Raw genomic sequence first — 27,884 nt, 5'->3', positions numbered from 1 at the left:
GATGACTGCCTTAGTCATCTTATCTTCTGAGAACTGAGGAATCTTCCAATTTAAAAATAAGACAAATGTTGAGCTAAGGCTATTGGAGGACCTTTGGAAATGCCCCTAGGGCTCTGTTTTCAAATTGCCACCACAATTACATTTCCACTTTTGATTGGGTTTTGTACTTTTTATCTTCTAAGTTTGTAATGTGCTTGTTTTTTCCTTTTTTTCCTTTTCCTTGTCTTCTTTTCCTTTTCCTTGTTGTAGTATGACCTTTAGCTTTAAACTATCAAACAGTAAAACCTGCAGCTGATCATATCAAGGATGAAGATGTATTGAATTAAGCAAGAACAGATGTTTCAAATAGGAACAGTTTGGAAAAACTGTAGTTTCTAGCTTAGCAATGTCATATGTTGAAAGACTATAAAAACGGTTGTTTTTTTTTTAAATGAGGCAATGAAAAACATCTTTTACTTCCTGCGTCCTGAAGAAAATGAAAGAAGTAGCATACCTAATTAGCAGTAGGAAGTACTGATCTAATACAATTCAAACTCCAGATTAGAAGCTAATTATTTATAATTTCACACACACACACAAACTAAACCCATAACAATCTGTGCTGGAATTATAATCGCAATGGTTTACCCGCCATTACCAATTTCTGCAATTTTGAGAACCTTGGAGAAGTAGAACTACAAAACATTAATACATCTCCAGTGCTCTCTAAATTGTGTAATGGCATAGCAACGAACTCAGTAGCTAAACAGATGATGAAGTAGCTGTGTTCCTTTCCATCTGCAGGAGCCAAGCCCCTGAATTTTGAGGCCTTGTTGGCCAGCAGCAGGGCCAGCATCTTGGTGTCCCGGAGCCGAGTCTTTCTCATCAGTAGGAGTGTAGGAGTCAGACAGGAAGGAAGGAAGAGCTGAGAAAAAAGATGGGCCAGGGAAACAAAAAGCTCAAGTAGAGGGTTGAGGAGAAGCAGAGTTTTACAGTGGAATATGCAATGGGAGGAACTGGAAAAGAAAAAGCAAAGAAGCCTGCTAGAGACTGTGGGAATGGAGAAGAGGAATGAAAGAGGCAAGGGAGCATTGAGACTTCAGCATCTGTGTCTTCAGCACCTGGAGCTCACTGAATCAATAAGCAAGGCTGATTTGAAGCAAGGCTTCAAGGAACTTGAATGTAAAACTGGATACTGCTTCAGTATCAAAATTTTGTGCCCAGGAGGGCTCCATTTGTTATCATTCATTTTCAGTTTCTATTGTTGTATTTAATGTGTCTCTCTCATTCTCAATTTCTGACTTTAAAAAGAAGTCTGAAAATTGCTTTTCAGATAAAATGAGCAGTTTCTTGCTGTAACTCAGAGGAGTTGCTCAAGTGTTGCAGTGAGAACAGAGGTAGGAGAGGTTGCAGGTTTGTAAATAAGAAAGCCCTTGCTGTGCTGAGTGATTGATTTTGTGTTACTTTTACAAGTCATTTGTGTGGCAGTGGTGTCAGGTACATTCACGCTGGACTTTAAAGTTATGACAAATTACTGAAAATTCAGAAGACCACATATTTCTTTGTAGGACATTAGCAACATTCAGAATCTGAGTAATTTAGAAGCATGAAACTTCTACAGTTTGATGACTTTCTTTAAAAACATGTTTTTTTCAAGGAATTTCAGCTTTTTAGGGACAGAGACGGAAAGGAAATTTGGTAAGATGGGAGCATATTGTTAAGGGAAGCCAAATCCAGTGGACTGGTTTTAAGGCTAAAGTGATTTCACCTTCCTAATCTGCTAGATGTGAGGCTGCTGTAGTTCCTGGTTTCTGAGCCCAGCCTGTAGAGGTGCTGAGCATGTATTCCAGAGATGTAAATACATGTAGAGCACACATTCAGCCAGCCATGCAGAGCAAAGAGGTGAAGAGCAGTGCCTTTACCAGCACCCAGCACAAACAGCAGCCCACAAACATGGGGCGGCACAGAGAGCTCGACCCTGGATGCATACACCCCCCCCAAAAGTAGGACCACAGTTAAGAGGTGACCTAGACTGCAGTGATCAGGGCTTGACCTGCCAAGCAGACTGACCAGCAGCTTGCTTACATGTGGCTGGTCCCTTTTCTCCTCCTCCTCTCCATTTTCCCATGCTTGTTTTTCCGTGATGCACATGGATTCTCCCGCTTCCCTTGTCTCCTCTCATTACCCCTGCTTTTTTCCACGCATTGCTCCCAGTGTTGCTAAGTCCATACTCAAATTTCCCAAGGCTACCTAGGTAGCTTGGACCTGATGTGGTATTACTGATATTGTTTCCTAAGCAGTGCTGGTCTTGCAAGGTTGTTCTCACCAAAAAGTCCCTGATACTCCCCTTCGGTGCTCTGTGATGTTTGGCCGTTTCTCATGTAGCTCTCCCTTAACTACCTGTGAAATCCAGCAGTCCTTCAGGGCACGTTCTGTAATATTTGTTAGCTGATGATGCTTTCATCTGTTATGTCCAGCAACTTCTTCTGTCACATCCCATGGTTTCTCATGTTCTCCTCTGTTAGCTAAGCCTCAGGCCTCTGCCTGCTTCTCTGTCTGCACGCTTTGGCAGGTCTGTGGTAACTGAGGAAGGGAGAGAGACATAGGGATGTGCTTAGCTTGGAGGACCTGAGTTATTTAGTGGGTTAAGTGGTGGAAAAGGCTATAGTGTGGTTAGCAACCCGAGATCAGCTGCAGACTCTTGGAGGCCTAAGTTCCTTGCTCAATTTTGCTCCTATTTTAACCTGAGTTAGCCTGCTTGGATTAGCCACCCCAAGTTGTTTTATTTCCCAAGGCCAGGCACACATTGTCTGCCTGTGACTGATAGGGGAAGGCAGCACTGACTTGGGGGAGGATTTCATCTGTCTTAGAAAATTTTGTGTCTGCTTTTCAGAGTTCTTCTCATCTGCAAGGACATCTGGGACAATGATTTTTTTTTGAGAGGTGATTAAATATCATTAGCTATCGTTATGATTAATTAAAACCATTTGTAAATGAAGAAAAGCAAGTTTCGTTCCCCAGTGGGCATATTTTGCATGACAGTTTTGCAAGGCAGTGTTTTTTTAATGATCTTTATGTAGATAAGGTGAAATCTGTGAGGGCAGTGGCTTTGTCGAGTTGAGATTTGTTTCTTGGTATTTTATTAGAACATGCTTTGCTGCAGGCTTTGTTCTTCTTGTGGAGAATTCCAGATTAGTCCTGCTTCAAAACTTAGTTCAGCATCTTGTAATGCAGGAAGCTGCTGCATTTAGTTTCATCTCCTACAGGATAAATTCTCCCCACTCCTATCACCATTTCTGAACACCCACTTCCCCATCACCATTTTCTCCTTCCTTCCGAGACTGGCTTGTCTGGCTGGGAGAAGGCTGCTGGCTGCCCGCTCTGCTTTCTGAGGCGTTCCTAGGAATGGATGGGGACTGCCGATCATCCCTGGCAGCGGGGAGAGGAATCTGCAACACATCTTCCCAGGCCTTCCCTAAAGCAAGCAAATGGGCCAGCTCTCCTGTCATCTGGTGGTGTCAGGGCTGAGCATGGAAGTGTAACAGCACTGGCAGCTTCAGTTATACTTCTCACAGTTTAGGAAGCCAGTTCTGGCCAGCAAAGAGGTCTTGGTTACGTGGTGCAAGAGAAAACAAGAACATAGGTTTGGTTTTAGTGATCCCAATCCTCCGTTACTTAGGAACACTTGTTGCTTTTATATGTCCCAGTCCTTGGCTGCAAAAATGAAACTTCATCCTCTCTCTTTTATAAGCAGTCCTTCTGCCGTTGTCTGTGTTCCCTTCTTGTATAACACTGGGTCTTCTCAATGTCTTTCTCATCAATCCAATCATTCTGGCCATTAATTGATACTGACACAGAACATCACCTTCTTCCTATCCCCCCATTTCCTCTTCATTCCTCCCTACAGGGAAATTTCCAGAGTAGGCAAAATTCCTAGGCTTTCTGTGCCACTTTACATGCTCTAGTAACAGAAGGGGTGTGTGAGATTCTAAACATAATTAAAGCAAGTTTGGCTGAAAATTCGGTTGAGTTTGGGGGGTTTTTAACTTCTTTTGAAGCATGGGCAGGGAATAAACCCAAAGTCTTTTTTTTGTTCGTTTCCAAAGGGAGAGACTAAGCCCAAAAACTGAATGTGTGGCTTAACACAGCTGTTAAGTCTCATCCCCTCGTCTGCCACACTGAAGCTTCGTGCACATTGGCTGCTTTCGTTAGACTGCTGAGAGTCTCTCCTCCATGCACATGCATTAATACACATACATGTTAACATACACTTTAACAGTTCCACCGACTGCCATTTGGGAGAACATCTGAAGCCCATTTCGATGTTGCCAAAGGTATTGTTACAATATGGCGATGGGTGAAATGTCTCCTATTAGGGAGTGAAGTGGTTGGGGGAGCCTCCCAACACATTCAGCACAAAGCCTGCAGTGTGGATTTGAGCTGCTGAAAGCTGCACAAATCATCGTCAGGCTTGCTCTGAGCTGCAGATGGGGGAGGATTGAGAGGGGTTGTGGAGATGTTTGTGTAAAGTTTGAGGATTTTTAAATATTATAAAATTGCAGTGGTTTGGTGCAGAAGCAGTGTTCAAAGCAAAGAATAGAGGTGGGTGTGGTAATTGTTGAAGGTTATTTATCACAACCAGACCTAGAAGCCTGGTATTTTTTTAAACCACTGTTCAGCTATAGCAGGGAGGGTCTAAACTCAATGCAGAGTCATCAGTTGGGGTAGCATAGGCCTGCTTAGTTCGGTTTGGAGGGGAGAGGTGGATAATTCAGTCTTTCAAATACCTTTCTGTTCCCCGTTTTTCTATCATTCTATGATTCATCCTAGAGGCACGATAGTTTGAGCCTGCTTTCTGCTATTGCCCCACCAGCCTCCCCAAGGAGGGGAGAGAAGAAAGCTCCACCGTTTGCTCTCCAAGTGTAACTTCAGACAGGTGGGAGATAGATGCCTACAAGAAGAGTGTGGAAGAAGGGGACGCAGACACAGTGCAGGAGTAAGCCTGCTTTGGGACACAGATGAAAGATGTTTGTGCAGGTCTACACGGTTATGTTCTACAGGAGAATGAGGATGGCACAGAAAGACGATTACTTTCTAAAAAAAATCTCTTGTCACTCACAGGTTACACCAAAATGGGAAGTTCTCTCACACCAGGCCTGTCATGGATGAGAGAAAAGTCCTGAATGGGTTATGATCTTAGCACATGAGAAAGTTTAGGATGCAGCTCAGGAGGAATGATAGTGTGTTTGTACTACGTTAGGTAGGAATAACCTGCTTCACATCTGGTTGTGGGGGGTGGAAACCTGGACAGTTTAGGAAAGGAGCTGGTGTTCTTGAGGATCAGAAGTTGAACATGAGTCAACAACCCCAGGCTATTTAGGAAAAAAGCAAATGTCATGTTCCAGTGTATAAACAGGAGTAGATCCCATAGGACATGGAAAGCAACCCCTCCTCTTTGCAATGCATTTGGAAGGCCTCAACCGGAATGGGGTGCCCAGTTCTGAGCACCAAATGTCAGAGGCAGAGCAGAGGGGGACTGGGCAGATGGGGATGGCAAGACCTATCAGAGCTGCAGGAAATGCATGACCTGCGAGGGACAACTGAAAAATTCAGAGCTCTTCAGACTCTGCAGGGAGGTGTGAAGATCCATTTTCAAAAACACAGGTTTCTGTAGCAAGAAATAACCTGTTCACTGTGTCTGTGATGGATGGGAGAGGAAATAGCAGGCTTAAATTGTATTGAAGGAGACAGGATAAACAAAGAAAGTAAGTGTAGGCATGTTGAGACACTGAGATCGATTGCACAAGGAGTCATGGAGTCTGCTACTGAAGGTGTTGAAGATTCAGTTCAGCCGATCAGTTGGGGTAGCATAGGCCTACTTAGTTTGGTTTTGAGGGGAGAGGTGGATAATTCAGTCTTTCAAATGCCTTTCTGTTCCCCGTTTTTCTGTGATCCCCTAACACTGTTGTATGTGCGAGTTGTACACTGGAGGCATGGTTTGGTAAGACAGCAGATGGCTGGAGCACATGAGATGTAAAAATGTCAAGTGAAAATAGCTTTTAAAGCAAAGGATGAGGAGTATAAAATTGGAATAGAGGACTAGTAATGTAAATACAATTTAAAAAATGGAAAAAGTAATCAGAAGATGCATGTTATTTGCCCTGTTCCTCAATATGCTGCCTTTTTGGTCAGAAGAAAGTAATTATGTGAGTTTGAGGCTAAAGGCAGTACCAAGTGTCTTGTGAACTTTGAGTGCCTTTTTTGAAGGTACAGCCTCCGGTAACTGAATCCTCAGGAGTGCTTTGCCTGAGGGAGGGACACAGAAGAAATGTTTTCTTCCTTTACAGAATAGCCTGTAGAGCCCTGCTGTATTTTCCTTAAAGAACAGGAGTTGGTTGTATAGAAAACAGGTGGAGCTTGTTGAGAAAACTACACAGGTAAATAACAGAGGAAAAAGAGGAAACCTGCAGGACAGCCAATTGACTATTAAAAGGTAAAATGCAGGTGTAATGTTGGTATACTAGGAGGGCCAGAAGACAAATACAAGAGAAAGGATGAAAACTGATACCTGTCCATGTGTGCACATAGGCTGAGAGCATTACTTGATGTCTGGGGAGCAAGTATGAAAACACGGAGGGCTTAGGATATGGTCAGAAAGTTGGTTCATTGCAAGTAGTGCTTTATTTGCGTCAATCAGTTGGGAAGGGTGCACGAGCACATTATCTATTCAGGTAACCTAGATAGAAGCAAGCAATAGAAAGAAAAGTTAATGACAAAGAGATGCGCTGAGCGGAAAAGTCTCAAGTCTTTAGATTTAAGATGGTGGAAGAACAGAAAAATAAGTGAAAAACAGATGTGATGTATGATAATAATGATGCCACCTTGTAGAAACTGCACTAAGATGTCCAGTGTGCCCCTAAATTATATAGTAGAGAGTACACAGAAAAGGGGTTTGGTCTACTCATGACATTTTTGTTTGGGCACTGTCAGCTCTTCTAGTAGACTGGCTCTGGGGTTGCTGCAAGCCCCATTGTTTACGATTGTTCAGTAACTCATCAGCCTAGTAGTGAGGGTATGGGTGCAAAAGTCTTCCTCAGCCCAACCCCATATCCATGAGAAGCGCAAGAGTTTACTGACCACTGAGATGAGTTTGCCTCAATATCTGTTAGTTGCTGGCAGCCCTGGAAGAGTGCAGATGACCGCAGCCTTTTAAATGGGCCAGCAGTTTCAACGTGGGATTTCACATCGGAGTGCGCTGCCTGGGTATTGACATCCTGACTGGAGCTTTGTGACTTGCTGTCCTCAAGAACTTCAGTGCACACCTGAACATCAGCTGGGCTAGCCTGGCTCTTTCCTTCTTTGAAGTCATGGTCTCCCTGTGTTTTACATGGTGTGAGCACTCCTCTCTGGACAGTCAAGAAGTACATCTAGAGAATTTGGTGCATGTTTGACCTCATGCCAGAGGGGTCTGGGCTCATTCAGTTGCTCAGCTCATTCCCATTTTAGCATGGAAGCTACCTCATGCCCATAGCAAGATGAGGAGTCAATGTAAGGATTTGGTATGATCTCATTCATTTTGAAAAGACCAGTTGAAAATCTGCTAAACCAGCCTGCCAGCGGGTGAAATGAAAGCAACTCCCAAGCACGTGGCGTTTTGTGTCTTGAAAAAAAATCCAATCATAGACTGAAAAAAAGGATGTGTTGAGGCTCCAGCCCAAAACTGATCTTATTTCCAATAAGCGTTTTAACTGTGTGAACAAAACCAGCTCTTCTCTCACATAAATGTCACTTCAGTCCAAGGTGCTTGAAGGGAGAGTGCAGGAGAGCTGTTACAATTAGTGTGCAATCTCATTAGCCTGTACCATTTTCCCCCAGTAGGCACCTGCTTGATTTGATTATAACAGTGAAGATATAGAGCAGTTTCAAAAGACAGACCGGTCCTGGATTATCTGAGCTCACCAAAGCTGTCCCCTGTGGATCAGCCCTCTATTTGCATTGTTTCCTTAAGGCAAATAAGGCATCAGAAGTGCCTTTATTGGCAGTTGTTGCTACACGCTGGGAACCTGCCAAGATTAATATACAAAACGTTCCCCTCCCCACCTCCTGCTTTCAAAAAGTAACCAGCATAAAAGTGTTATTCAATTACTACCCAGTCAGAAACCTCATGTTGTCAGAAGTTGTTACTAAGAAGACAGTGGTTATTAATGATGTACCGAGTTGCATGCTTCAGCATATCTTTAGAAATGATACAGATGTGTTTATTTGCAGATGACTGGTTAATTTTGCTTTGAATCAGTAAGTAATCTGCAGAGAACATATGTAGCAAGTAGCTAGGTATAATTTATTCATTGTTCCTTTAATTATTTTGTTTGTCTTTATTCCATATTGTCAGTTTTTCAGCTGCTGTTAGTAATAAAAGCAAACTGAAACCCCATGCAGCTGAAGATATAATTTCTTAAGCATTTTTCAAATGGGCAGGGGATTCATCTTTTCTTGGAATGAATTGGGTTACTGGAACTACTGTCTAATGCAATACTATAGAATAAGTTAAAACCTTATAAAGACCTTAAGCACTCCTCTGAGGAAAGCACATTCAAGTCATTTGCAGTATCTATGCAGAGTTATCTCAGTCTTTTTTGGTTGCTGGCATGGAGACAAAATATCATTTCTAGAAATTCATTGTCATGTCAAACAATAAACCAAAACAGCATCTGTTAAAACTATTGAAGAAAATCAACAAAGTCATTTGACATCTCTGAGTTAGAGATGATGAATTAAAATTTCAACGTGTCTCCATTTCTCCGTGTATTGTAGACTGACAATTAATCTCCTAACTAAACATATGCAAAAAAAACCCAGTTAGTTTACCAGCACAGATATGATTCCTTTTTGACCAAATGCTATTTTGTATGTTGTTACCTGTAAAACCTTTTCTTTCCAATGGGATCTTTCTCCATTTTTTCCAGGTGAAGTTGCAAATTTTGGTGGTTTTGAGAATCCTATTCCATAAGTCAGTCAGAATTTGACTCGGCGTAAGAGTCTAGCAGAGATTGTGTAGTGTGTAAAATCAAAAATAATTCTGATATTAAAGTCATGCCAAACAAGCAGAGGCATCCTTTTTCCTCACCTTATGAGTCTCCTGTTAACAGAAAACTGTAAAGATTTGGGATATAACTTGTTAAAAATTTTACTCACAAAAAAGCTATGCATTTTTTTCCCAAGAAAGTTTGCACCCTGTCCCTCCAAAAGTACAATTTGTCCTGCTGCTTACCTCTCTAACTTGATCTGAATTTATTTTGTAGTTATCCCTTGAACAACACTGATCTGCATCAGTTCAACATTGAGGAGAATGGTGGAGCACCATATACCACAAAAATGCCTGCAAGGCACCACCACCACCACCGTCATCACCACCACCACGCAAATTATGGCGCCCTTGCTCCCGACAGCAAAGACATTGTTTCTGGAGTTCCAAACCCAAACAGTAAGTGCGGTTCACTGCAGTGAATGCCATTTCAGTAACTGTGCTGCTTTCTGATTTGTCTCTGGCAAGGAGGCAAAGGAAAGGAAAACAACACGCGTTTCAGTTTTTCACCTTGAAGAACATGCTTCCTGTTATTATTTGCTAGCTTTGTCGTATGTGCAAATGAGACAAGATTCGCAATTTCCTGGCTTTTCTACGGGGTTGTGGGATTTGGTGTTAGATTGGTGTTCCATAGCTGAACAAATACCCAATTAGTCACAGATACTGAGTCTCTAGCCACTTGGCACAGGCTATTTTGTGATTGTTACTATGTATTTGTATAGTTTCACAAACCTATCCTCGTCTGCCATTGTCTTTTACTGCTCTGCCCAGCTGGCCTTCAGCCCTCGTTATTTGGATCTGACTCTCACTTTCATGTCTGGGCACAAACAGCAGAGATTTTGGAGCACTGGACAAACAGCATCTTGCTCTTAGTTTCGGTAATGGGAACAATTCCTGCTCAGCCACAACTGGAGTATGCTTGCTTGCTCCCTGGAGGAAGTCTTGGCTTGTAGAAAGCAAAGAGGAGAGAAGCCTATCTGTTCCTGATGCAACCTTGGGGAGTTTGGGTGTAAGCCTCTGCTGCTGAACGTGTACAGGCTTTTTTAAGGGTACATAGCTTGGCCAAATGTTCGTAGGTTTACACAGGAACTGGAAGAGAAACGTCCCTGCCGTTGAGCAATCCTACTTCTTACTCTCCAGATTTATAATCTCTGCACTCTGCAGTGTGTGAGATGCTGAAACTGTGTAAGAATTTCAGAAGATGGGCAAAACAAGGTATGATTTATTATTTTCCTTGCCTCAAGGGGACGGAAAGTTCTTCTTTTGCCCAGTTTTTGCCTTTATAACTGTAAATCACCCTGAAGATAGTTGCCCATTATGGAAACTTTCAGCCTGGGCAGTTAATCTGACAACCTTCAAATTCCTGAAACCAGGATCTTGTAATGGGTGGTGCTGGGTGCCTTTGTAGGCTGCCCCAAACCAGCAGTAACGCACAGGCATCTACCTGCACAAGCACTTTAATCAGACTTCGCTTCAGAAACCCAGAAACATTTTCTTTGATCTTTCTTTCCCAGGGAGAGGGCGATAAGGGTTTTTAGGAGGGCAGCTCAAGAAATAAAACGCAAGGCATCGTAGGCGTTTCGGGAAGGAGTCCTAAGCAGCAATACGAATTGCTTGCTGGGGCTTTCAACGAAGCTACACCCTTAGGAGCAACCTCCAGACGCACTGCGCTCCTCCATGCTGCGAAGAGTGCGGGGCTGGGCATGGCGCAACGCCAGCGCGGCCTCCCATTGCGCCATGCCCAGCCCTTACCACAGAGGCCCCGGGGCCGGCCGCTGGGCCCTCCCATGCCGACGACGGGTATCGGCATCTTGGCCATGGTCTGCAGCGACCGGCGCCGGCCGGGAGACTGCTGGGCGGCTCGCCCTGGCCGTGCAGCTGCTAGGCCTCGGCTGGCCTTTTTGCAGGGCCGCCATTTGCAGCAGCTGAGCGCTGGCGAGGCTGAGCTGGAAAGCCTTCGCCCGGGCTGTCAGCCTGGTGCGGCAGGAGGCGGTGACCTTTCTGGGGGCTGTGCCAGCCCGTATTTTTCTTTCCCAAATTAGAGTTGAAGCATGCCAGGAAATTCAGTCAGAGCCAGCTATGCTGCTGCTGAGCGTCCCGGCCCTGAGGGCGCTGCAAGCCCCACTGCCCCTGTCCCCATCCTGGGTGCTCCCCCAATCCTGCCCATGGCCCAGGGCCCCATGTCAGCCCCCCGGGGCTCCAACCCTGCCCCAGAGGCACCACAGCAGGGCCGGTCTCCAGCTCCCCACAGCCCTGCCATGGGCCTTGCCGAGCCGGGCCCACCCATAGAGCAGAAGGTGATTAAAGAAACAACAGCAAAAAACGTAGCACGGGGTGTTTATTCCAGGTCTGTGTCTCCTCTTAGGCTGCACTGCTTTCCTACTCCTCCTCGCTGGTGAAATAAGCTTAGAAGAAGCTTAGAAAAGCGTAAGGGCAAACATGAGGAGCAGTTCTGTTTGTGCCCAGTGAGTGTTACCTGCGAGATGAAATGTGGGGCCCAGGAGGCTGCGTCGTCACCCCGGGCATGGGGAGGGTGAGCTCTCTCCCCAAAACCCCGCACCAGTCGGGGGGCACAGCCTCCCCGGCCTGGCCGGCAGCTGCGATGCTCTGAAGGGGACTTCAACAGCCGAGACGTGCACGTAGCACCTATTCCTGGAGATAGATTTACCTCTCTCTTCATTTTGTCTGCTTACAGCTGGTTCATGCTAGCTCTTTGGTAAGAGAAAAGGGAATCGGTGCTGGTTCCTGACATGGCCTAACGCCAGTAGCGCCAAATGCCAATTCCCGCTTTCTTTAAGGGAGCAGAAAGGGGCAGGGGCACCTGTGAGGGGAGGCTGCAGTGCGGGCACACTGGCTGCATCCAGCTGAGCTGCTCAGGCAGTTTTGCATCCCGTGTGCCGCTCCGTGAGCTGGCTCATCTGAACACAGGCATGCTGCGTTAGAGCTGGCACGCTCAGGCTGTTGTTTACACCATTAGAGCGGTGACGGTATAGATAGGAGAGCAGTCATGGTATAGATAGGACCGCTTCCCTTAAAATGCCGAGTCAAAGTTACTCCCTTGCAGCTTGGGGTGACAGGTCTGGGTGCCTTTTCAGGGCTGGTGCTCAGTGGGTTTGTTTTGGTTTTTCATGGATCCTTTTTAAACGCCGCTCAGGCTATTTCAGCTGAGAAAGCCGTCTTGTAGAGAGCCTGTGGAAAAGGCTCGTAGTGTATGTGCCGAAACGGTTAGGAGCATGCTGGCTGTCAGTGGGATATCTAGGATGGCACACATGGCAGAGTGCGTGGGGCAAGAAGAGTCAGGCAGGGAGGGGACACCGTCAGCGGTCAGGAACATGGGGACACGGGGGACTGACGTCTGGCTCCAGGCCATGTGGAAAGGCCACTGCTGGGAAGTGTTTCTAGGAAGTAAGTGGTCACTAGCCTGGGGACACTGTCGGGGAAGGGCATGCTTGTGACCAAAATATCTCAAGTGGAAATGCCTGGAGAGTCAAAAGGTCTCATGGGGTGAATATGCTATCCTAGTGGAAGCTTCCCCGTGAGGCTGACAGAGGTGAGGCTGTGCACACCAGCACTTCAGTTCAGCGACCTCGTGTTTTTCCAAGCGACCATGGGTGTTTTGTGACTTATTCCAGTTCCTGTGGACTGGACTCACCTCTGAGCTCTGAGGTGGTTTTAAATTCATCTGAAGTGGAACGTGGAGTGACCCGCCCATATGCACCCAGCATCAGGTCAAGAGAGGGAGAAAGTGTCTGCCTTTCCTCCACTTACACCTAGTCTGATAAATGCCTGAATTCCAGCGCAATTCACAGGACATGGGCAGGAGAGAGGGAAACAACAGTATGTCCAACCAAGGTTCCCTTTACATACTGGTGCATGTTTCTCAGCAAACACATGGCCTGGGATTTTGTTACAGAAAACAAACCCGGGCCAGACCTGCCTGATTTTTCACATTCCAAGTAATTTGTCTACTTCAATGACTGGAAGAAGTGAAATCCGGTGAAACAAATCTGACGTGTGTGTTTATGAAGGCAGTTCAGTAGATGATTTCCTGCATTCAGCCTGATTATTGTATTTGCAATGCTGCCCTTCACCTCAAAGCTAAGGTACACAGATCATATCTTTTTATGCAGCAGATCTTCCCGCAGTGTATTCACAGAATCCCAGTCCCAGGGACCGCTGTATCCAACGGCAGCTAGCCTTACGGCGCCAGCGCTGCACAGAGAGGGGGAACTGCTTGCTAAACCTAATTGGCGTGGCAATGTCGTGCATGGGTTACCAGGTGCACATGAGCAGATCCACTGGCAGCAGCTGGGGCTATCACCGAAAGCAATTACCAACAAGTATGTGATGTACCTCGCAGAACTTTTATGATGGAAAATGATGAATGAGAAGAGGGAGCTCAGCTTGCCTCTTCAAACCTGGGCTGAGCTTGCAGGTTATCACTTAAAAAAGGACATCCTTTATTCCTGAACTGCTTGCTACAGAAGTCCTTGTGTAACCCTGAGCAGAGAATGGTGTAATACAGACTAAGTTTCAGGCTGAAAACAGTGCTTTGAAAAACCACAGTGCTGCCAGATCCTTTCTTGAAATGAGGGCCTGGTTTTGCCAATGCTGACTCAGGAAATGTATGCCTTTTGTAGGATTTAAATTTTTTGCCTTTTTTTTTAACCTGTTTTCAAGGCTGAGTTACAAGGCTAAACTGGCTAGCTTGTTTTCCAGAGCTCTCTGTTTAAACGAAAAAACAGCTTAAAAGTCAGTTTTAAATCATAGCAAACTTGAATAATTTAAGTAAGACACTTTTTCCCCTCTATGTTCTTTCTCGACAGGAAAATAGAATCACTGTGTTTCTTCAAAAAAAAAAAAAAAAACCAACCATCATCATGTCTTATCTTACGGCTGTGGTAATTTATTCCCAGGTATCATCGGGCAGTTTCACAGTCTCACATCCATGGAAGCAGCTATGATGTGAGAAATGCTGAACTCTGGCATCACCAACTTGTGATGAGAGGCCACCAAGGGGAGGTCAATGCTGATATTGTAACCCCTTCTAGGACATTATTAACTCAGGGTTTGATAATGTTTCACCAAAGCCAAAAACAGCTTTTTGCTTATATCCCTGTAGGCTGGTTTTAGCAGTTTGTCTCTAGTCAGCAAAGCCCTTAATGTATATTTAAACAGCTATAGAATTAGATCTTGAGTGAGTAATATTTAATATTCTTAGGACAGCTTAAGAACCTGATCCAAACAAAACTGCAGTCAGTGCAAGGTTTTTATTGATTTCAGTGGGCTTTGAATCAGACTCCAGAGATTACCGGATTGTTCCCAACTGTTATTACCTGGAATCCATGGCAATCCATGGCAATACAGGAGGACACACGGATTTGTTAAATCATCACATGATGAAGCTCATTTTTCTCCGACGACTTGCAAATACACATATATATGCCACACCATCCCCAAGATGTTGGCAGAGACCTTTCAGAGCTGTCTCAAAAAATATTTTCCCTTGTCTTTCTGTGTCGGTGGTTTGCTCAAAATTTTTGTTGACAAAGCACAGCAAATTCCTGACAACAGTCTTAAGGAGGCTGGCATATAAATAAAGATGTCTGAGAGAAGCCAAAAGCTACACTCTGATCTCTTTACACATCACATGTTCTGAGAGTGGCACCTTGGCTGCATAAATAATCCCTCTGGTGTCAACTGAGTTTTAGAATATATTGGGACAGGAGGGGAGTGTAAGGGGAGAAGTATCTAGCCCAAAGCTGGCAAAAGCCCTGCTGAAATGTAGGGATGGGAGAGAAGAAGGAGGGGGAGGAATTGTTTTCTAAATAGAAAAAGGAAAAATGACCCAACAGTCTTAATGATGAAACATTGTACGTGGTCTTACGGGGAAGATGGTGGGCTGACCGCTGTCTCTTCAAATGTAGTTGAGTGTCTTGCTCTGTGATTATTCTGTAGCCTCCCTTCATACTGTGTTTTTTTCTTTCTTTCTTTTGGGCATCTTTTAGAACTGAGCTCAGGACTTCCCCTTCTTTATGATGAAACTTCTCATCTGAAGAAAATAGAAACGGAGAGTGTGAAGGTAGTTGGACCATGGCCAGCCCTGCACGTCAGCATGAACAAGGTATAGCATATACATATATATTTTTACATATATATGCCAGAGAGCCCCTTTGTCACTTCATATTCAAAAGCTGCTGCTTTTTCAGCTCCAATTCAAATCAACATTCATCTGCAGCTGGCTTGCTTTTTAATCACCTCTCACCATCTCCTTGTGGGACTGGAGTTTGGCTTTTAGATTTAGCATTTCCTTTAACTTTGCCTTTTAAAATTTCAGAAGCTGCTGCAACAATGTTGTGATGTAGTTTCAGTTTAGTTGTGAAGAGTTAGTCATCTAGGCAGCCCAGAGCTGTAAAAAAATAACAGCACTTTAAGTGATTAAAAAAAAAAAATCTTGTTTTTCTACATGAGGATTCTGTGTTATGCCTTAAACCCCCCCTGGCATCCGATGCTAGTGGGTGTTTTATGAGTGAGTTTTTGCAGGCGTGGCAAAACAGCCACATCCCACTGTTTCTGCCAGAGATCAGAAGCCACCAGGTCAGTGGCTCCTCGTATCCACGTGAGGCAAAATCCACTGTGCCTGTGCTGTGGGGTGCCTTGAGCTGAGTCTGGATACAGCCACAGAGATCTGGAGGTCTGGTTTGCAACCACATCAGTCCTGAGCTGAACCCAGTGAAGTCAATGAGAGCGTTGCCACTGGCTTCAAATGAGGTGGGTCTGGGCCTCCAGTGACTATACAGACCTGTTAAAAGAAACTTGGTGTTTTGAGAGTTTTCTGTCTATTCAAGGGAGAACTCAACTACTTTACCTTGGTTTTACAGACAGCCTTTTGTTATTGATAATATTTCAACAAGTGTTAGGGAAATTGAAATCAAAGGGGAGATGGAAAAGTGTATCAAAAGTACAAGCACAAAGGGGCTGTATGTCTATATAGCATAATCTTCCTTTTTTCTGGATAAGGAATCCAGGAAATGGAAGTCAAGGCTGAAAATCAGTGAGTCAGGTGTTTCTAATGAAAAATGAAATCTTGGAATTTTTGTTTTCAATATTCTAGTTAACTAAAGTTAACCCATAATGCACTGGATTTTCTGTCATGAAGATCTGCTTGAAGAACCATGCTCAGAGTGTGTCATGGGGTGGTGGTGTAGTTCAGCTAAGGACTGTAGTCCTTATGCCTTTAGGAATGTGGTCATGAGGCAGTGGCCTATGTCAAGACTTTTGAATTAACAAATGAGGGTAAAATATTTTAGACTTTTTCCTAAATCTATTTGGTTATCAGCTGTGAGGACCTGTCGTTTTGTCTGACTGGTTGGTTTGAGCGGGGATAAAAAGTTAAATCATAAAGTAGACAAACTGGGGTGAAATCGAAAAGAAGTCATCTTTTTCCCATGGACATTTCTCAAGTCCTTCTTCTAGAAATATTCTTAACTGGTAATAACTACAGTTTTTTATAGGCAAAGCTAATTAAGCATTGACATAGCTTGCCAAAGGAAAATTCTCCATCTCACAGATTCAGCCAGTGAATAGACAGGTCTTGTGAGAGGAGCACTGTAGTTCAGATGTAATTACTGATACTCTGTCTTAACCCCAGCTGAGAACATTCACTTAGGTGCAATGTCCAAAACATGCTTTAAAGCACGGTCCTACACTGTTATGCTTATTGGCAGCTCAGTTTGGCATATATAAAGGGCTAAACTGCAGAATTGAGAGGACTCTCTCCACATTGACCACAGCACACAAGTGGATAAACCAGGCTGGCCTGTATTGTGCAAAAGATCCGAACAGATGATCTCAGTGGTACCCTTGAGATCTCAATGGTGATCTCAAAATGAGTGTATTTATGGTCTTTTTTCTTTCTTTAAATGAAAGCTTAGAACACTTTGGTCCTGTATTCCCCCATACTGTACAAGTAGTCCCAATAGAATCCCTGCAAGTTCTGCCTGGCAAAGCCTGACCTCTGATCATCTCGCTCTTCTTTCTTCTCTGAAAATCCGTAGAGGGAGAACTCAGCTCTTCTGTAATAAATGGTTTTCTTTGGCTTGTCCTGACAGCTCTAGAATCTTGTCCACAGTCAGTTGGATTATTTATGTAAGGACTAATTAGCAGAAGCCAGTATCACAGCCAGTCAGTACTTCACAATAAATGCAGTGGCACAGTAAAAGCAGCCTGCGTCTGCTGTGGTGAGACTTCCATCAGTCAAGGTTTAGCTGATGGAAAAGTCTTGCAGTGACCACCAAGAGCTGCTAAATGCTTCAGTTTCTGGCAGAAGCACAGCAGAAGGCAAGGCTAGAGACATGGGCTGTCTAATGAAAACCCTCTCCTGGCAGTCATAGAGTTTAAGAGCTGGGCAGCAATACCATGAACACCAGTTACCATGTTGTCCTGGTTTCGGCTGGGATAGAGTTAATTTTCTTCCTAGCAGCAGGCATAGTGCTGTGTTTTGGATTTAGTATGAGAAGAATGCTGATAACACCCTGATGGTTTAGTTGTTGCTAAGTACTGCTTACACTAGTGAAGGTTTTTTTCAGCTTCCCATCCTTTGCCAGGTGCACAAGAAGCTGGGAGGGGGCACAGCCAGGACAGCTGATCCAAACTGGCCAAAGGGCTATTCCATACCATAGGACATCACGCTCAGTATATAAACTGGGGGGACTTGGCTGGGAGGCAGAGAACCACTGTTCGGGAACTGGCTGGGCATCTGCTGGCTGGTGGTGAGCAATTGCATTGTGCATCACTTATTTTGTATATTTTTTTATTATTATTATCCCTTCCTTTTCTGTCCTATTAAACTGTCTTTAACTCAACCCATGAATTTTACTTTTTTTTTTTTTTTTTTATTCTCTCCTCCGTCCCACTGGGGAGGGGGGAGTGAGCGAACAGATGTGTGGTGTTTAGCTGCCTGCTGGGTTAAACCACAGCACATGTGAATGCAAAGGAGGCCAGTCCCTCAAAATTTATTAAAATTGCCATTTTGAGCCATCTGAAAATTGTACATGCTCTTGAAACATGCCCAGGGTCACCACCACCTCAGCGATCAAGCCCTCACGTTACAGGATGTGGGTTGTGACCAACAAATCATTCTGAAGTTCTTTTGGCCCCTCACTTGTGGTTTCTTTTTCAAGCACCATTTTCTGACCTATATCCTAGTAAAATGTGTATGCAGAGCTCATAAAGCTAAACCAAACAAACTGCAGGTCTTTGAGCAGAGCCTGGAGTCACCTCAGCAGATGGCTTCTCCAATAAAAGAGAGGGACATGCTGTAAATATTGGGCTCACCCTGGGCTGAAATGCTGTGGAGCATCACCCGGCACAGAGGCAGCAGGGCAGGTTAAACAAGATTGAACAGCCCTCAACTGTGACAAGCATTTTTCGCTGTGAGTGTGGCCTCTAGAGCTCCTTTGGTTATGGCAGTTAACTAGCTACTCAGTCCAGCCACGAACAGATTTTAATGGGTGGTCAGTGTGTCTAGTTTCTGGCAAAAAAATGAAATGTTAACAGCTCTCCTGCACCACTCCATTGATTTCTATTCTGCTAAGTGCTTTTTATTCTCTAATTTTGCATCGTCTGAAATATTATGCTTAAACAAAACCAGTGAAGCAGTTATGAAGCTGCTTCATTTGCTCTATTTCTGAAAATAAAGCAATGGTTTCCACATCTATTGTAGAGTCCCAACTTTCACTCCCTCTCTTCCTGTTGCTAATTATTATTTTTTCAAGCAAAGTGCTTTGGGGCTGGAATTTGTCAGGCTTAATAATCAACCCATAGGAGAATTAACAAGAAATTGGGTAAATTAGATTCAGCAGTTAATTAATTTGATTGTCCGCTACAGCAAACTTCGTCTCATGGGAATGATGAATGGATGTGTCCAATCTCTCTTCCCAAGCGGTTTGGAACAGTGGACATGTCTGTCCACCTACTGAATGATGAAACTCAGTTTCAATGTGCGTTTCATGCCCTTTGGTGCTAGCAGACTCCTTAATCTCCAGGAGAGACAGGCCTAAGTGTTGTAGCTGTGAATGTGTTTCTGATTTTCTTTCTTGCAAAAAATTTCCTTAGAAAAATATGTTCTCCCATCACCCCTTGCTCCATGTGTATATGTATGTGTGTATATATATATACACAAAAAATATAAAGCCAAGAATGTATTGTTAGCATTTCTGAAATCTTGGGAGTCTGGTAATTATTACTCCAGATGTAATTATTGCATATAAAGAAAGAATACTAATACAGTTCAAATTGTTTCTACCCCTTTTCCTGGTGTTATGCTCACCCTTCCCCTACACCCCTGGGTCCTAAGGCTGGTGATTTCATTCTGGTGGGGGGCAGGGGGAGTGTTATGATGGTCATGTTCATGGTTTCTTCTTCCTCACTCGAGGATCCATTTTGGGTCCTTTTGTATGTTTGCAAACATGCTTTTACAGCTTGCTCTTTCTTCATTGATCTGCGTCTTCCTGTTACACCTAAATTTACTATATACACGGTGGCTTTTACATATATATGCTAGATACTATGTCTTTGCTCTCTTCATTGCCCCTAAAACCAGTTTTGTCCACGTCCAGGTCTGCATTTCTTTAACTGGCCATTGGTGAATTGTTTATAATCGCAGGGTCCCCAGGGCCAGCCTGTGCCCCTTGCACTTTCACCCCATGCCTGCGCTCCTCTACACCACCTCCTGTGTCTCCACTTATTAAGGCCTCTGTTATCATACCCCGTATTGCTTTATACTACATCGTGTTAGGGTCATAAATATCTCATGCTACAAAGATTAACTGCTTGTGTTACTGTTTTCTATATAAAATTATTGCTGTTACAGCTACACTTAGTAAAACAAAGCTGCAGGCAGATCGAGAAAGGTTCAGACAGAGTGAGCCTGATGAGCCTCAGTGGTTTTGCAAACTCTGTTCAAAGCTTACAGCCTTTTGCTAGCATGGCAATACCATATTACAGGGCTGCCCAGTTACACTACTGACTGCTTGCAAATGATACCACTTGCAAAAAAGCTGTGGAACTACTTGCTCAGTGCACAACTGCAAAGACTAAAGCACCTGCAGTTCCAAAAATTATTTGTGGTTTAAAAAAACCCACAAAACCAACTCACTTTGTTGAGTTGGTTAGAACACGGTGCTAATAATGCCAAGTTCACAGGTTCAATCCCTGCTTACTGCAGGGGGGGTTGGGCTCGATGATCTCTCAAGGTCCCTTCCAACCCAAAGCATTCTATGATTCTATGATTGTATATATCTGAGACTCTTCTGTGTGATACACTGATCAGAGGGTATACCCCAGGAAACATGGCTACCATGACCCAGTAAGGCTATCATGAAGCTTGGCACTGACAGAGGCAGGATCTAATAATACGGAGCAATAGCATTTTATAAAATCAATTTGATACCAGGAACTAAAGAGGTTTGCTCCAAGGATATAAGCGTAACAAGATTTATTGGGAGTTATATCTTTCATTAGACCAACTGATAGTTGACCTGAGGAAGGTCTTGTGTATCTGACAGCTTAATGAGGGGTTTTGTTTGTTTGTTTGTTTTTCCAAATGTATTTTTCTAATAAAAGATGAAGCTTCTGCTTGCAAAATTTGTCTCAAATAAGAATAACACGTAATCATACAGGTCTTACCATTATGTTATCTGTTTGTAAATGGTACTAGCTATCACATGGAAAAAAATCAATAAATGTCTTGGTGGAAAGGGGCGAAAGAGTCTAGATTTTCATGCACATTTGCAGATGTAGTTGAGTCCCAGGAAACCAAAGGGTTTGACCTTACATAGCTAATGTACATTCAGAACCTATATATCTGTGTTGTCTTCATTAAAATTTTACCTCCCACTAGTAGTGACGACTAGCCACAAAGAATAGATCTGCATTCCTAAACAAAATCTTAATTCTGTTCTTCAGTCATCTCCAGCTAAATACACATTTTAAACATACTGTTTGGCTAAGAAGAGACTATTGATAAATTCAGAGAGGCAAAAGATCATGAATCTTGCTCTTGGTAAAAAGTTTGATGTGGAACAAAGCATGAACCTTTTAAAGCAGAGAGAATGGAAATGTTACATACAGGACTAGTATGGCTGTGTTTCATGCAACTATTTTTATATTCTGTATGTGTACTTAATATTCAGTTAGCTTTGCAAACCAAAGCCAAGGTCATCATTATCTAACACTGTACAAATCTGCCTTCGGTTCTAGTGTCAGCAAATGTAATTGAATTTAAAGTAAATGTTTGGGAGGAGAAAAGCAAACCTAAGACCTCAATTATAAAAAGAAAAAAAGGCAGCTAGTTTTATGTGTGTATATATCCGAGCTTGTTCAACCCACTTCTATCGAACCCACTTAAATGCAATTCTCCAGTGTTCTCCTTCTCTGGAAAAACAAAGTTCTGCATCAATTGTGAAAGTGATGTGAACGCATTGCTATTTTTTAGCACCAGCAGAACTGGAGATGGAAAATTGGAGTGTTACCAGGTATCTTAACTTAGTGGGTTTTTTCCTCATTTCTAAACCTTTTAGGATGAGTTTAGATTGCAATTTTAAGCAAGATTATTTCTTTCAAATGCAAGTTTGACTCTCAGACATTCACTTGAAAGGGGCATCTCAGATTCTTTGGAATTGCATAGTAAGAAATTAAAAAATTGGAAGTTTCATCAACATTATGCCATGTTCAGTTTTCTAATGACTTCCACATAGAATGCTCTTAGTTTATAAATGAAAATGAAATTTTAATAACTGCCAACCTGGTACAATGTTTGAATACCCAGCTGCTATCTTTATGCTTCACTCATCACTGCAAGCAATAAGGATTCTGGAAATGTAAGATTTCTTTATTATACAGCAAAATAAAGTAGATTACAGCTTTCATTCTTGCAGCAATAGTATATAGAGATTCCTAATACAGTCAGGTTTTAGATCTTTGATTTTCTTATAATCTAGTGAAATGAGCCATAGAAGGTACTGCATGGTTTTGTATATTCCTGAAATATTTTTTTTCTTTTGCCTTCTTGATGACAATTATACTTTAGAAGTTAAACTGGGGGATGAACGGGCTTATTTGTAAAGATTAGTGGCATTGAGGAACAATAGGAATTTACACAGATGCTTAGAAGTGCTAATAGTCTGCAGTAAGGAGGTGCTACTTTGTTCTATGATTTGAGTTCACTTTTCATCTGGATCTTCAGTGCCACTGACTATATGTGTAATAGTCTCAGCTAATCAGCTATGTGAGAGCAGAATTCAGTAATGATTCAGGACGTGCTGCACTGTGGCAGAAAAATCCGTCGTTGCCAAGGCAGGCTAGCAAAGAAGCCTTTCACATATGTTCAGAAGCTAGAGGAGGTCTGGGTCACATCAAGCACTCCCAAGCCTCATATGGGGTTTGTGTGCAGTCAGCATTTCTACAGGGGCAGGGGGAAGTGGTGGCCTTCGGCTGCTGGCTCAGCATCTGGTGAGCAGGACGAGGCCAAGCAACGATCGCAGCAATGTCTGCTCTTCATGTGTGATCAGTCACTAAAGGTGCTGCTGCTCCCGGGGTGGGGTGCAAGCAAAGCAAATTTTGCTTACTTGAAGGCGAAACCCTTAAAGTGTGACCCAAACAAGGGCTGAAGCAGAAGTGAATGCCCAGGAATAGACTTCTAAGAAGTCTGTGACCTCCAGCAGCAGCAGCAGCTTTCCCTTTTCAGCCAGGTCAGAAAGCATCAGTGTTTGGCCATCTCAAGTTATGAGAATCTAAATGTGAGACTTGCACATCAGATCCTGCACTGGGGACAGTCTCCATTACATGCAGTTATCTAATATAATCCTGAATACAGCAGGAGGTTTAGACCTCAATGTGGGGAAATTGGGCAGGGGAGGAAGAACATAAGGACTGAAAAATATTCATGTCCATCTGAATAACATATGGATGGGACTTCAGAATTTTTCAAGTTGCAAAACAAGCTTTTGTCCTAAACAAGCATCATTTGTCTTGATTTAGCTACTAAAATACAGTTGCTTAATCTTGCTCGACTGAAATTATATTTAATTAGTATCCAGTGTTAAAACAAAGGCAGGATTTTGCATGGCCTTTAGAAATGCCACTGCTTAGTGCATTATTCTTTCTGCTGTTAGAAATCAATACACTTAAAAGTTGACAATAATAGCAGCCCTTTTAAAGTGTGTAGTAGTGCACCGTGGCTACCAAGACTATTGGTGAAGGAAAAGTTGTGCTTTCTTTACAGTTAATTTTGTCCTTTTGAGTATCTCCACTTCTCAGCTTCATGAGTACCCCAGAAAAGACACCTATGGCAAACAAATATTTCATGGGTTTTTCATATGTTTGTCAGAACTACCGTTATATTCAAGCCTGAATAGATGACTACAGTTCCGTAAGTTGCTCCAGCTAGATGCTGTCACATTTCATTTTAAGTATTTTCTTTTTCCCTGAGGAGGAGAGTGGGGAAAATGAAAAGTCAAAAAATACCTTCTACTAAAAACAGTAAATGTGGCTCAGCAAATAAACATGTAACAATTATTAGAAATCTGCCAGAGAAAAATATGTCATTATGAGTAATCCTTTAACAGACAGTTGTTCAAAAGCATACCTGGCAGCTATGCCATTTTGGACACAGAAGTCTGCTGGACCAACTTTGCTTACACATGAGTAGTGTCTTGCACTCTCAATAGAGTTCTGCAGAGGTCTGGCTCTTTCCCTCCCCAGTGTTTGCAGACCAGTTTCCTCAGGCAACATAACTGCATTTGTGATTTGCTCCACTTGCAGAAAGTGTCCCCCGAATCTTGATGTTCCCTTTTGTCTGTGATTGTTCGCAGACCTGAGAGAAGAGTCAGTAAGATTGTAGTTACTGTCCGCCAGTGGGATGCCATGGGGGAGGGCAGAAGGAAGGATAAAGGAGGCAGGTTTTGAAGTTAAAGGGGTAATCATATGGTAATTTCAGTGGCTAAAAAATGACTGGTTCTGTCTTGAAATACTTTGCCAGAGGTGAACCTCAAGGAGGCACTGGACCTGGTTTACTGATGCCTTGTACCTGTTTTGGCTGAAATCTGAATGACAGCATTACGTATCTGTTCTGTCCGGGTAGAAAATGAATGCATAGTCTAGGCTGTTACTTGGTTGTAATTCAGGTCTCATTTTCAGGAAGAATAGGAAAGTTTGCAATGGCTTTTATGCCATTGCCCAATTCTTCTTTAAAAATATGTAAGGTACAGTTTGATTGTTTAAGAGTTCTCATTTACAATCCTGGTCTCATTCATACCATCTTTGTTTATACATTAGTATTACATTGTCCTTTTTGTTTTCTCTTTTTTTCTTTTCTGCAAGGGAAGTTTATTTATGCTGGCATTTCTGCTGGATGTAGTTTGTTCAAGGCACAAAGCCTTTAGGTCATGTTTGAACAGGTCACTAAACTAGCTGTCCTGAGGCTTTTGATTTCTGATCCAGATCACTGCATAGGTAAGGGGTTGACATCAAGCGGAAACAGCAGCAGCAATGTTTAAACTCCCTGGATTTTTCTTTTCTTTCTGATGAAGGAGATTTTGCTTGGCTTGCAATTACGTGGAGATTCCTTCAAATCCCTCTGGTTAAATTTGCAAAGCCCCTTTACATTCTTAGGGTGATGTAAGAAACCAATGTTCACTATAGTTGGGTGTTGTGAACTATTCCTTCTTCTGCCTGCTGTGGGATATTTTGAGACAATGTTTTCCTTCCTCAGTGTGATCACAGGTTTGGGCAACCACTCCAGGGCCTGGCTGGACTTTTCCACGTATCTTCACTCCACATCAGTTTCTTGCTTCTATTACTCAGGCTTCCCTGAGGCTTTTTTTGTCCTGAAAATAGTATCAAGTCATTAAATATTTTGAAAACTTTTTATTGTAAGCTGTATCTATCAGGGTATGAACATGGAGGTTTTATCCAGCATTGCTGAATCAAGTTGTTACAAGTAAAAATTTGACCGTTGACCATTTTGCTATCTTATCTTTCTAACATACGTCACTGTGCTTGTCTTTCATATTAAATCTAGGGCGAAGACAAGAAAGTGTCTGAAAAGACTCTTCATGCCCCTGTGTCACCTTCCGCTGTACCTGACCATATGAAGTGCAACATTCTTAAAGCTCAGGTGGAAGCTGCTTTTAGAGTAGGTGCCCAGGTAATCTGTGTTTAATATTTCGCCTTTCTAGTTTTGGTATAGCTTACACCAATTTTCCAAAATCACGTCGTTCCTGAGGAAGCAACTTATTTTACCTCAAATATCCGCATTGACCTAGCTTTCTCTAGCTGCTCTACAGTTTCTTCAGGTAACTCAAAATGATTGATATGATGGAAGTAGGAAATTTGTCCTAACTGACATGATTAATACAGCTGAGAAAGGCTGAGAAAATAGGAGAGAAGGCCCCAGGAAATCTCTATGTTTTGATTTTGTCACTGTGGCTTTTACTTACTTTGTAGCTGAGAAACAATAACCTCTGGAGTTTTCTGAGCCTACCCACCACTATGGAAACTGTGGTTAAAGATAAGATCTATGCATCCAGATGCAACCTTTATTTTAGGGGATTAGCTTTAGATGTCTGAATGTGAAATGTTAGCTAATCTATTGTTTTCTCACTTGTTTGTGTGCTTTTAACTAAATTTCAAGCTTGTATTTTCACCGCTTGGTCAGTGTTTACATCAGATACATACTGTTTCAAAGCCACCACAAGTCTTGTAATAATGTCACACAACTGAAAACTGCTGCTAGATGGCATGGCTGTAAAATGTTAATTTCCCAATCAGAGGTATATCTAAATGAAACCTAAAATATGTGATTCTTTTCAAGTGTAATTTGTGGACAAAAGATAATGCCATTTGTGCCAAAAATAAAGCCAAATAGAATGCTTTAGGAACAAAAGTAGAAGCAGAAAGATTGGCATGATTCTTATCCCAAGTTCCTGTGGTATCCTTGTGCTTACTATTCCCTTTGAATACAAATTATGTTAGTGTTTTCATCTCTTTGTTTCTTTTCACAATAATGTATCAGGTCAACTTGCCCTGCAAAGGATTTTGTTAAGATTCATCTTTGTGTATTTGTTGTTCCCTGACAGATCTTTCATCTGAGTGCTAGATTACATCTGGTCTAGCTAGACCTAAGGAAGTATCAAAATTTGGTTACTCTGACTGCCCTAGATTTCAAGAACAGAAACCATAAATCTGACAGCATGTGGGGGAAGGAGGTTGGGTTTTTTTCTTTTAGTTTTTGCTTAAAGCAGTTATTTCACCTCTCTGAATTCTGTGTTGTATCAACTGGATTTTATGCAGCATGTTTCTTCTTTGATTGCCCTTGGGTTGCCCGCTGTTTTTCCTGTGTGTCTTTTCTACAGGATGTCATAGTATATTTCTCACATTTGTATTTTCTCCTGAATATGTTTAACGGTCACGTTGGACCGGATAGTTAAAGACTGGAAGCAGTGTGTGCTGTTGCATTCAGAGTACAGCATTACTAAGGCAAGATAGGAAATGTGCTAAACATATGCATCTCTCAATTCACCTGCCCTCCCTTAATTTTTCACCCTGAGGCTTTCCAAGGGACAACATGCTGGGTTGCTTTTTCCTGTGTGCCACACCTGTATTCTTTAGTTGCTGCTGTGTTGTAAATAAGTTTCAGAGCAAGCTGAACATTCCTTTTTTCCTTCTTACCTGTGTTGTTTTGCACAAGGCTTTAGCTGTCAGGTGGGATTAAGTAGGTGTCTGTAGGTTTGGCCCCAGTGAGAAAAGTCATGATTTCAGGGAGAAGGAGGGGAACCAAGAGTGTTGTAGGATAGCACGTATTGTAGAAAAATAATGGCATACGGTTCAATTTGAAACCCCTGAAGCTTTCAGTGCTAACGACGTATGGCTTAAGAGTTATAGCCAATAAGTTAGGACGTCACCTTAATCATGGAAATCCTCATTCAACTCCCTGCTTAGCCACAAAATTGCCTGTGCAACTAGGGATGATTTCTTCTGCACTTGAGCTCCCCTCCTGTCAAGTACGAAATATTACCCTTCCCAGATATATTGCAAAAATAAGTAGGCAGAGACCAGGCAATGGTCAGCCATTACAGTAAGAAGCTGTGGCTAGACAAGCACCTAGAAGGGCAGGCAGAAGGCCCAGGGTGAAGGAATGAATAGAAACACACCATCTATCACCTAGAAAATGGGAGGAGGGAGAGGGCTACAGGAAGCCCTGATAAACAACCATACCAGTATGCCATAAAACCACCCAGTTATCTTCTCTGCTCCCCCTGACCCAAACAACTAGCTGCATACCAGTAGCTAAGCCATTTCCCAGTGGCAGTTCAGTCACCTTCTGGGAAAAGTGAGCTGGGATGGCATTACACTGCCCAGAGACACTTACAGCATCCTTTTGAGGGAGCAGACAAGAAATAGTTTCTTCACAGAAGACAACTTTTAACTCCATGTATTCCTCCAGGGCCGTGATCCTGCCTCTGTTTGACCCCATCTGACATATCCTGCTGCCCAGTATATCTGCAGGACTAACCCTGTTATCCTCTGCCCACTTCTATCTTTTGACACTAGTTCCATATTAAATCCCTGAGAAGTCCTGCCTTCTGGCCTTATTCTTAAGAGTCCAATTTCTCATCTCTTGTTTTCTGTACTGTCATATTTCAACTTACAAGGCAGCCAGGGCAAGAAGTATATCTAGGCTCTGTAAGGCACAGCCTATATTCCTCAAGCAAGACAGGCTGATTTTCCTCATGTACAGCACAGATTTTCCTTTATTTCA

At 42.9% G+C, this 27,884-nt stretch overlaps 1 protein-coding gene across 1 annotated transcript in view; it reads left to right on the top strand.

Annotated features, from left to right (window-relative positions):
* EPB41L4B (erythrocyte membrane protein band 4.1 like 4B) overlaps positions 1-27,884 on the top strand; it is a 179,951-nt gene that overhangs the window by 97,645 nt on the left and 54,422 nt on the right. Inside the window, exons 16-18 of the mRNA XM_075705285.1 lie at positions 9,282-9,463; positions 15,073-15,188; positions 25,146-25,271. Of these exons, the coding sequence (XP_075561400.1) occupies positions 9,282-9,463; positions 15,073-15,188; positions 25,146-25,271 (424 nt within the window). The remainder of the gene's footprint in view (positions 1-9,281; positions 9,464-15,072; positions 15,189-25,145; positions 25,272-27,884) is intronic.

This window comes from Pelecanus crispus, chromosome 2, assembly GCF_030463565.1.
Source record: "Pelecanus crispus isolate bPelCri1 chromosome 2, bPelCri1.pri, whole genome shotgun sequence".
In the NCBI taxonomy this organism is placed as follows: Eukaryota; Metazoa; Chordata; class Aves; order Pelecaniformes; family Pelecanidae; genus Pelecanus; species Pelecanus crispus.
Note: the sequence above shows the minus strand (reverse complement) of the source record. Positions and strands in the feature narration are given on the sequence as shown.